Source organism: Alnus glutinosa, chromosome 7, assembly GCF_958979055.1.
Source record: "Alnus glutinosa chromosome 7, dhAlnGlut1.1, whole genome shotgun sequence".
Taxonomy (NCBI): Eukaryota; Viridiplantae; Streptophyta; class Magnoliopsida; order Fagales; family Betulaceae; genus Alnus; species Alnus glutinosa.
In genome coordinates, this window is record NC_084892.1 from 2193634 (window position 1) to 2205130 (window position 11497).

Here is an 11497-nt window from a genome sequence, read left to right on the forward strand (position 1 = left end):
TGCGGAGTTTTGTGTTTTAGACTATGGTCGTGAAATAGAAGTTTTATATGGGCCGGGTTGGGGAGAGCTGCATAAATTATGCGGATATCAGTGTCACACAACTCTCTGTTTCAGACATTAACTAATTGAAGGTCCTATTTGAAAAGGGACGATGGAGAGTTTGAGGCCCTAGCTTCTTCTTTTCTTTTTGGCTCACAAAACGTGAAGTTGAGAGCAATATTTAATTATCAAGGTACTCTTGTGGTGCGTGTGTATCGGAGCTGAATGTTCTTGTAAGTGAGGTTCCGAGTAATTCACAAGATAAGTACTGCAACAAGGAGCTTCACCCTTTGAATGGAACTCTGACTATATATCAAAGTGGTTCCGACCGAGTAATCTAGAAGACATTGAAATTACGAGCTTAACCCTCTGAATGGAAATTTAAGTATCAAAGTGATCGAGGTTCCGAGAAATTTTACAAGACATTGCAATTACAAGCACCTTCACCCTTTGAATATTACTTTGATAAGTATCCTTGTTTACAGTGGCATTATTGGGTCCTCGGTGTGAAATGAATTTTTTTGACTTTTGCTTTCATAAAATTATAAACAACCAGGTCCAGGTCCACAGCCGAGGGCTCAAATCAAAATTAAGTTGGTCAAACTTCAAAATTACAGTCTAGCCTGTACAGTTAAACTTCAACTTTTGATGGGCTCAAATCAATCTCGCGTGGGCTCGCGGCCTAATATTTGCCATGAATGAGCAAGAAGTTCCCTCCAAAACACCGGCTTGTATCATACCATTTTAATTAAGGAAACTGATTTCTAATTGTTCTGGATTTATTGTTAAGTTTACTTACTCTTTGTTTTTAATTTTCATGTAATCTTCCCTTTTCTCCTTCCTCATCTTGAATAGAAAAAAAAAAAAAGAAGGAAATAATTGAATTTTTTTTTATTATTATGGTAATAGTATCCTCTTCTTTTTTTTTTTTTATTTTTTTTTTTTTCTAAATTATTACATTTTATTGTATTTCTTTTTTTTTTTTGTTGCTAATTATATTTTATTGTATTGTCACTAACATAATGCATATCATGTAGCAATTCATTTTTGCTTCCCCTTCAATAGTATAACTATAAAGGGGACCAAAAGCCACTTTAATTCAAATGCCCACCGCTTCAAAAAGCAGGACAGCTGACGGCAAAAAAGTCATAACAATTTTGATCGGTTTCTCGGCATAACCCATGCATCCAAAATAAATAAATAAACTCCATTGAGAGAAAAGGAGGATTAGTAGGAGCGGTGGAGCCGGCATTTAAAATTGAAAAATGTTAGATTTACTACACCAATACAATAACTGTACAACAATCCTTCACATGAGGGTGGGTCCCACATACTGGAGCCCATCCTCATGTGAGGGATTGTTGTACAGTTGTTGTATTGGTGTTGTACAAGAATCAAATCTTTTTTTAAAAAAAAAAAACCCGTGGGGCTTGGGGGGCTCAAGCCTCGAGGCTCTTGGTACGTAGCTCCACCCCTAATTAGCTAGTAGCAGTATATTGAGGTTGGATCTAGATGTGGAAGTAGATGACATGGTGTCATTGTCATTGGTGGCGGAGGTGGCCGGGATGGGTGAGATGATTGATCAGTTGAGAGAAATGTTAGCAAACAAAGGGTGCATGTTTAAGCTATTAAGGGGGGGGGGGGGGGGGGGGGGGGGGGGGGAATGAATAAAAGTTTGGCAAATGAATAAAAGTTTGGCAAACTGGAGTTCAAGAGAGACCATGCAATCAAAAAAGTTCAGTCACGAGAGGCGTAGCTACGATATACATCAGAGTTAGATCAGATTTTCTGTTCAAACTTTTACTTAATAATTTATTTTTTATTTTAATTAAATATTTTACGTGTTTGACTACGTTATCATGACCTGGATTTTACTTGTCACTTTTTATAACCATGACAAATTCAATCATATTTTTATACTCATATTTGCAGAATTTATTCAATAAAATTCAACTAAATAATTTCTCAAAACGTATAATATTAAACTATGAATTATATATCATTATAGAATTTGATTGGGTGGATTCAAGTAAACAATTCCTTTTGATCCAAGAATAAACCTAATTTTAAGGATTTAAAATATTTAGACCCAAAATTGAACTACTACCATGAACTGCACTAAACTAAATCAACACAATTGATTGGGTTAATTTGACTCAGATATTATGATACTCAATAACAGTAGTACTCCCCTAGCGCGCAGCACTTTCACCAATTCACAAATTAAAGTTCTAGCCATTCTATTTAGGGTTGATAATTCTTAACATGACTCACAAATTCGACACGAATCTAACTCAAAATTAGTGGGTTAGGAAAGAGGTATATATGACCTGTTTAATTAAGTAAGTCGGTTCATAGTTGATTTAATATAATCTTATACATATGTCTTGATATGACTTGAATACGATACGCAACATTTAAGGCTAATAATTTTTTATACGACCCATAAACTCAATGCGAACCCAACATGGAATTAACCAATTATGATTATGAAATCTGACTCGTTTAATTAAATAGATTGAGTACGATTAATATGTATAATCTTATACCAATATTTCAACACAACCGAACCCGACATAAGAAAATTATCAACCTTACCTACCCCTATCGGTCGCAAGAAAAAAGGTATGTACCATCACATGCAGTACCTTTTTCTCCTACAACAATTTTTCCCTTTTTTTTTTATTTTTTTTTATTCTTTTATGAATATGTCGAGTAACATTATTCTTAGCTTTATGTCTTCTAAAATGTCATTTTTTAAGTTTATTATCAAATTTAAGATGATTATTATTAAATTTTGACCTCATAGTAATTTTAAATTTATATGACATTTGCAAAAACACAAAATAATTTATAACCTTACTCGAATATGTCACATTACTTGCCCGCGTTTGATTGGACAATTTGTCCACCTCGCTAAAACAACAACAAGGTTTGTGTGGTTGTAAAAGTTTGAATGTTAGATAGCCTCGCTAATAATTGATCGTAAAGTGATTGTGATTTGATGCAATCGTAGAAGAAGCAACGTGGCCATATCATGTGGTGTCGTTGAATGTTTGGTACTTATGACAGTAGGATGGGAATTGGGGGCCAACTTAATTGGCCAATTGAAAACGAAATCTTTATACGTTGGATGTCCCATAACTTTTTGAAATAACAAAAGTATCATTGAGGAATTAATAAATCACATTTGCGTCCACGAATTAGCGTTCCATACAATATATATTTTGGGGACACATGTTGGGGAATATTTTGTAGACAAAATCCATAGACTTGGAATATACACCTTCAGGAATGGGGAGACACAGTCCGAATTGATAAAAAATTTAACTAAATACTTTTGTATCTTGTTGCTGACTATGGGATTGATCATATTAATTTTTTGTAGCAGCTAGTATAGTATTTGGATGTTTCTTAATTAATAATTGAAATTGTTTAATGTTATTTTGTTATATTAATTAAACATATAATATGTTTTCCCTTGTTATTTGTCACTTTCGATTATATATATTAAAAGGTATTACAAAATTTGATTATTTTGAAATTATTTCCAAATAATCAAATTTTTTAAATTGAGAAACATGTTTAAACCAATGGAAAACGAAGGTTTCATGGCACATAAATCATGTGCCAGAAAATTGTGTTTGTTGGCATATAATTTATGTGCTAGAAAACCAAATTTTCTGACACATTATTTATGTATCAAGAATTTTCCTGTCACATAAGTTATGTGCTACGAAATAAATTTTTTCGACTTCAAAGCTGTGACGTTAGAAATAGGTGAGGAATTAAAAGACAGGAATGGTTACTTGACCTTTAATACTTGCTTCATGACAAATAATAAACGCCAAGAAAGACATTTTTATTTTAGTGAATTCACCTTTGCTTCCGCAAATTAACAAGCATTTTACAGTAGTCTTGTACGCTTAACGTTTAGCCTAGCAAGCTCAGAATCGAACTTACCCGCGGCAAAATCGGTTCACTAGCTACAAAAACTCAAAAGAGAAACAATAAACTACAAGAGCACACCCTCAAAAACTCATGATTCTCTCGAAACTGTCACCGAACATGCAGTTTCTATTGGGCAGGAGGAGGCGGAAGGAAGGGTTTAGTGTTTAGGATGTATGGTGTAGTAGGTTTGCAAAAAAGAAAGGAAGAAGATCACAAGGGCAAAGGATCCCGAAATCCACAACCATGGCTTATCAAAATACTCACGCTTTAAGCTCGTCCACTGCCTATTGAGCCTATTCCGATAATACTCATTGACAAGGAAACACAAATTGAAGAACTGGATGTAATCCCAATCAAAGGCTAAGCCCTTACCCAAATTGTTGATGAAGCTAGCAGCCTTGGTGTCGGTCTCAATGTAATTTTCAATGACTAGGTGGTCGCAAAGGTACTCAACATCGTCAGCAGTATTCACAAGGCAGTCCAAAAAAAGGGCGTTGACCGAAAAGTGCTTGGAACTGTTGTTGTGGCATTGTTCGAATGCCACACAGTTCACTAAGAAAGAGCACATTAAATCATTAAGAATTATATTGGGCATCTCAATCTCACCGCGCAGGAATTCTACTACCAAGAAGCTGTCCTTTTTACGTCGCTTGACCTTGATCCCTGCACGGCGGAGCTTCGAGATGCAGGGGATAGTATTGACTGGCCTGTACCGGTATTCTAGTGGGAATCCTTCACAAATATCCATAAGCAATTCTTTATCATCGGGTGGGATAAAAATTGACCGAGCTAAATCCAGCAAATGCAAGTATTTGAGCTCGTAGAACCTAGACATGTCTCCGTCGTATCGAGTTCCCAGTATCGCTGAAAAAACATTTACACCGATAAAGGATAAGGGTCGAGCTATACCCCCCCGAAGACATCATGGAAATTTCAAATAACTGTTCCAGAACTAAATACGGGATCTGATTCTCAAGCAAGAGCAAGTCCGCGTAGATCTTTGGTAACATTACCCTATGCATCCGACCGAGAGGGTGGTGTTCCACGACCGGTCTCTCTCCCCTTCCAACTGAGAAAGAGAATCGAAGGAATTGTATTATAAAACAACCATCAAGTACCATCATTTCGAGGAAGTCGTCGGAATTGAGATCGATGACTCCGGCATAGCAGTCTCTGGCTTTCTTTTCAAGTGGACGAATGCTTTCCAAGTAGTGCTCTAAGTCTTTCTTGGTACTGTTGACTAAGTAGGCAAGGTACTGCCACTTGAGCTCCTCCATTGTCTCAAGGTCAGGCTTGCCGCGATAGTAGGGTCCGATGGAGACCAACTGGGGCACGTACGACAAACCTTGAATCTCCTTGAACTTCGGAGGAAGCCTGAAGATACAAGAGTCTTCATCGGCGGGGGGTTCGCCTCGTAACAATGGGTTAATTTTGGAGATCCTCTCTTGCATCTTGGCTAGGAGGCCCACGTCGCCATTCTGAATCTCGAGGACGCAACTAGCTTCTCCCATCACGATTTTGGTGTTCAAGACTATAGTAAGAAGTTGAAGGCTTGAAGTGGGCCGAGGAGGAGGAGGAGGAGGAGGAGGGACTAAAAGAGTATAATAAAAGTATAAAGACAAAATAATGGTAAGAAACGGATCAGGAGGAGGAGGGCCGGGGGAATGAATATAATAAAAGGGTTTAGGTTTTGTACATACAAATAATGCAAAGTCAATCTTCGATGTTGTTGTTCAACCGGAGAAGTCAACAACTATTGCTTGAGGAAATTTCCCCTTGATTCTTTTTATCCTGCTTTATGTTCAAGACCAAAACCAAAAGTTTTTACGTTTTAGGAGACAAACTCGAGTCTGGACCAAATTTGACGGAAACCAAAAATTGTATATCAGCGGAAACAAAAAAAAAAAAAACTAGCAATATATGGGGAAAAAGATTCAAAATCGATCATCCACCGAACATTACCCAAAGCTCAAGTTTCCCGAATCATCCGCTTCTCCGATTGAAACTTCCAATCAAATCAACCCTTAACTTTGGTGCTTTCACCATTGAACACAATCAAACCTCCAACCTACCCAATTCATACAATTAGAGCCAACTTTGAACCTCCAGTCTTAACATTTTCTTTTGTCTGTTTTACTCCAACTGGGTTTCTCGGGAAAATCTCAGATTCCCAGAAAATTTCAGAGATCAAGAGAGAGAAAATCATCAAACATATCGGCTACACAACGTGGAACACATCTCCCACAAAGAGACCCACAAATCCAAACCAACAATAATTGTACAGAATTCAATCAAACGGAAAAAAGAAAAAGAAACAAAGAAACAAATTAAAAGAAAAGAGCTCTCATTTACCAGGTCTTAATACCCGTGCAAAAATAGTTGAGGTAGGATACCGGGTATTTTCTTCCATTGAGGTTGTTGTTTCTCAGCTACTATCCCACTCGACAGCGTGCAGTGGTTGTGAGCGAACGTCGATGGAAAACGGCCGGTGGTGTCGTGGTGGAGGCGACCAAACTGCGTGAGGTTGAGAGAGATCGGCCGGATGGTGGGCGGCGGCACTGCTTGGTGGTGGGCGGAGGCACTGGATGGTGGCCGGCGCTGCTTGGTGGGAGAGGGGGAGGGAGAGAATTTGGGGGAGAGAGAAAGGTGGGGGGAAATGAAAATTTTAGGGAGAGAAACACGCTTATTGGGTTTTTTTTTTTTTTTAATAAATGCTGGTTGGGTTAACCATTCAAAATCCGGACAAAGGCCCTGTTTAGTAACTCATTTCCCCTCCCCTCCCCTCTCCTTCAATCATTCTTTTCTGTTTGTGTCAAACATATATGAACATGTTCCTCGATAAGATAAAATATAACTTGAGCGTTTTAGACCCTTAGATGCAACAAACGGCTGCGATTTTGAAATTTGAGGAACTAAGATTACTTAAAATCTGAGGGGATCCGGATCCCCATTCTTTCTACTCATCCTCTTCCGTTCTTAATTTCTGTGTCTCCGGAGAATGGAGATGGTCTAAGGATTGCCATTTATTCTCTCTCTACTTTTCTCCAGTTTAATTATTGAGGTATTAAATTTTTATTACTTTAGTATTTATTTCTTGTGACTGTTAATATATTGTGAACTGTTAAATGTAAGTATGACTAAAATTTAACAATTTAAAAATTTTAAATTTAACTTTTCAAAAAATTCAAATTCAAATTTAATTTTTTTTTTTGAAGGAATCTTGATTCATATCGGATAGCCTCGCAACTCCTCCGTAGCGTATGATGTTAGAAAATCTCGCAAATTGATCGTATAGTGATTGTTATATGATGCAATCGTAGAAGCACCAACGTGGCCCTATCATGTAACTAGGGTCCTTGAATGTTTGGTAGTACTTATGACTGTAGGATACGAGGATGGGCCAAATTGGCCAATTGAAAACAAAATCTTTTTACGTTGAACGTCCCATAACTTTTTGACATAACAAAAATATCATTGAGGAAATAATAAATCACATCTGCGTCTACGAATTAGCATTTCATATATATATATATATATGTACTTCCCCGTCTTACATTACAAGAACTCACACAAGAAAACAATGTTACAAGAACGCAGAACTCACACAACAAACTCAGAGAACTTAATTTACACTCTTCTACACTACAAAAAAAAAGGGCTTTTTGAGCCCTTTTTTTTGGAGCCATTTTAAGGTCTTAAAACGGCTCAAAATGTTTTGCGCCCTTTTTTTTTAGCCGCTTTCAAAATGGCTCAACACTAGCGTATTAAAATCTCAGTTTGAGCCGTTTTGGACTAAAACGGCTCAAACCGGTTTAAACCGTTTTTTAAAACGGCTCAAATCGGTTGGAGTCGTTTTGGATCAAAACGGCTCTAATTAATTGCAGCCGTTTTAAGGACCCTAAAACGGCTCTAATTTTTTTTTTTTTAAAAAAAATCATTATTTTTTTTAGAGCCGTTTTAAGGTCCCTAAAACAGCTCTAAGTAAAGAAAAATTAAAAAAAAAAAAAAATAAATTTGAGTCGTTTTAGAATAAACGACTCTAAATAAAAAGAAATTAAAAAAAATTATATACCGATATACCAATTTATAAAATGTGGGTCTTGCAATTTGTCGTTTTCTCAAGCCAGTACCAACATATCGACGAAATTGCATTAAGCAATTCATTGTCTTTTACCACACACAGCGACTCAAACTCACCCAGAAAAGGATAAGAATACACAAATTAAATCATGGAAGTCATTGTGCAGAAACAAACCAGAAATCAAGGGTTCTGGAAATCATCGGAAATCATGGACGTCATTATTTTTTTGCTTTTGATGAACTAAAAGCTTTATAACCAAACACAGCAAACTACACTCCAATCAAAACTGGATTCGAAGTTCAACAAGAAACAAAACCCGGATGCCTGCTGCATAGGGCTGAGCAAATCCCCGCAGAACCCGCCCCTCCCCACAATACCCGCCCCGCCTAAAACCCGCACCCATGGTGCGGGCCACGGGGGCTTATTTGGGCTCCCCGCGCGGTGCGAGGGGGGGGGGGGCCCTTGAAATTTCTCGGGTCCCCGCCCCGCCCCGCCGATTTTGAAAAAAAAAAAAAAATAGAAAAATGTAAAAAAAACAAGCAGGCAGCAGGCCAGGCCTGCAGGCTAAATTACAGCCCTTTGGGCTTTGGCCCCTTTAAATTTTCTTGACTTTTCTATCCTTCTAAGTTCTAACTTCTATCCTTCATTCCTTCTAAGTGCTGCAGCGAGCAAATCCCAGCATCACGTCGTCGCGCCCTCACGGCCTGCACGAGCACGGCCCTCATCCCCGCACGCACGGACATCGGGACACACCCGCAGTCGTCTCAAGCAACTACAGGTTCAATTTTTTACTTTTTCTCTTGCACACAGTCATTTAATTTTACAAACTGAAATTTGGGTTTTATTTGGATTATCAGATCACCAAAGCCATTTAATATTCTACTTCATCTCTCCCTGCGCCTCTCTCTTTGCCACGCGGACATACACACGCCGCTCAACGATATTTTGTGTCCCCGCCTTCCACTCACCGCCACCAGAGTCGATCTACTAGAGGACTCTCATTTCCCCACCCTGAAGGTGCGTAGGGTTCATTCTGCTGCTGCTCCTCTCCCTCTCAAGGTTCTCTGTACGCGCCAATCCGACAGAATTATTCTCTCTCTCTGGTTCAGACATTGTATTGCTTTTTTTTTTTTTTTCTCTCTCTTTATAGTTATTAGTCTCTGTTAGGTTTCCGAGAAAACTCCAGGAAAAGAAGGGAGAGGCTTACGTATGTGTTACATTTCTCTGCTATATGGCCAAATATTAACAATTTATCATTTTCAAAAATGTAGTCGGTCTCTGTTTGGTTTCTGAGGGAACTCTTGGAAATAAAGAGAGATAATAATTATTGCACATCTGGTTCTATTTTTTTTTTCCAATTTTTTGAGGCATAACCCGTGGGGATCCCCGCCCCGCAACTCCGCCCCATCCCCACCCGCCCCGTGCAGGTGCATGGGTTTATCAGCGGGGTGCGGGGTCAAAAAATTCCCATCCCCGCCGCCCCCCCCATGCTCAGCCCTATGCCTGCATCTAAACAGCAAACCAAGACACACCCATCTCAACAGCAGAGCAAACACCACAACACACAACACAATACAGCCAAAGAAGCAAGAAGCACACAGCTCCACAACTCAAGAAAAATCAAACACAGAGTAACAGCCACTGCCAATAGATTAAAAGCAATGAACGTCCAAAAATCATGGGTTCCGACTCGACCCCTTCCCAGTCGCCGAAAACCCCTTCTAATCACCGGAAATCAGCTTCTGGCTCCACCGGTTGTCGATCCATGAAAGATCGGGTCTTTGGGTCACGGGTTCGCCAGATCTCCTCTCTACTCCGACTGGCGTTTCTCTTGGCTCCCAGTTCTCTCTCTCGAACTCCCTCACTCTCGATCTCACCCTCTCTCAGACTCTTCTCTCTCGATCTCTATCTCTCAGTCTCACCCTCTCTCAAACTCTCTTTTCATCTCTCTGGGTTCGAGTGAGAAGAGGAGATACAAGAAATTAGGACAGAAAAAGAAAAAGAAAGGAGAAAAAAGGAGTTGCGTGGGGGCAGGCCAGTGGGACTGGGTACATTTTATAAGAGAAAAAGAAACAAAAAAAAAATTTGAAAAATTTTGAACAAAAACATGAGGGCGCGCAGGACATGAAAATTTTCGTGTCCCGCGAGCCCCCCAAGTCGAGCACCCCTCAAAACGACTTGGAGTCGTTTTCGCCCAAAAGGGCTCCAACGAAAAATAATCTTAAAAAAAAAAAAAAAAACTAAAAAAATGAAAGAAAAAAGGAAAAAACAAATTTTTGTTTAAAAAAACCTGAAAATTAAAATAAAATTGAAAATTATTAAAAAAAATAAATAAATAAACAAACGAAAAAAAATTAAAACCAGTTTTTATTTAAATTTATTTTCTATAATTTTTTGTTATCTTATATATATTTTTTAATTTTAATAATTTTATGAAATGTATTTTTGTCATTAGAGGGAACATTGACATTTTTTAGTAGTTCCAGGGGGAACATTTGACACATAATAGATCATTGTACGATCTATGTGATCAATTGTGGTACGATCAATGTGATAGGTCGTGGTACGATCAATATGGTAGGTCGTTGTACGATCTATGTGATTGATCGTGGTACGATCAATGTGATAGGTCGTTGTACAATTTATGTGATCGGTCCTAGTATGATCAATGTGATAGGTCGTGGTACAATCAATGTAATCGATTGTGGCATAATCTGTGTGATCGATCGTGGTACAATTATGCATGTATGATCGATCGTGGTACTATCTAAGTGTGATAGATCGTGGTACATGATGTGGTCTTTTGTTTACCAAAATATATCAATAATAAAATTAACCACTCGCAATTGAACTAATCCTTGTAGGATAAGGCTATAGAGAGGGTGTCGAACTTCAAGGACTGTAGGGTATTATTATCAAGCTTATCGAGATTTAATATAATTTAATTAAAAATATGTTTGATTTGGTTTTTGTTTTCTAAAAATAAATGCATAAAAGTAAAAGACATAAATTTAAAGATAGTAGGGATGAGATAAAGAATAGGAGATTGATTTCACCACTCACCGCATAACAATGGTCAATCATAAATTAACAAGGAAAATTCATACTATGCATGATATAGGACTCGTCTCACTCGAGTAGTCAATAAATTACCTCTAAAGAATAAGTATAATCCATCTTCGGTTGGCACGGACCGTCCACCTAACCACTAAGATGCGGTACGATCCGTCTTCCCTAGGCATGGACTAGCTACGTCTTTAATAGGATATACACACAATCAATGGAATAGTATAACACATCTTCGGTTGGCACGGACTGTCTACCTAAATTACACTAAACTAGGGTGTAGTACAATCCGTCTTCCCTAGGCATGGTCTATCTAATCCTCTTGATCATATGTCAATTAAGGAAAATGTTAGATTTACA

The 11497-nt window shown here is 38.1% G+C and overlaps 1 protein-coding gene across 1 annotated transcript; it reads right to left on the reverse strand.

Annotated features, from left to right (window-relative positions):
* Positions 1–4147: 4147 nt before the first annotated feature.
* Positions 4148–5501, reverse strand: LOC133872616 (UPF0481 protein At3g47200-like). Its single transcript, XM_062310190.1, has 2 exons — positions 5099–5501; positions 4148–4854 (listed from the first exon to the last, which is right to left on the reverse strand). The coding sequence occupies exons 1-2, from the start codon at positions 5499–5501 to the stop codon at positions 4148–4150; spliced, it is 1110 nt and encodes a 369-aa protein (XP_062166174.1).
* Between the last annotated feature and the right edge of the window lie 5996 nt (positions 5502–11497).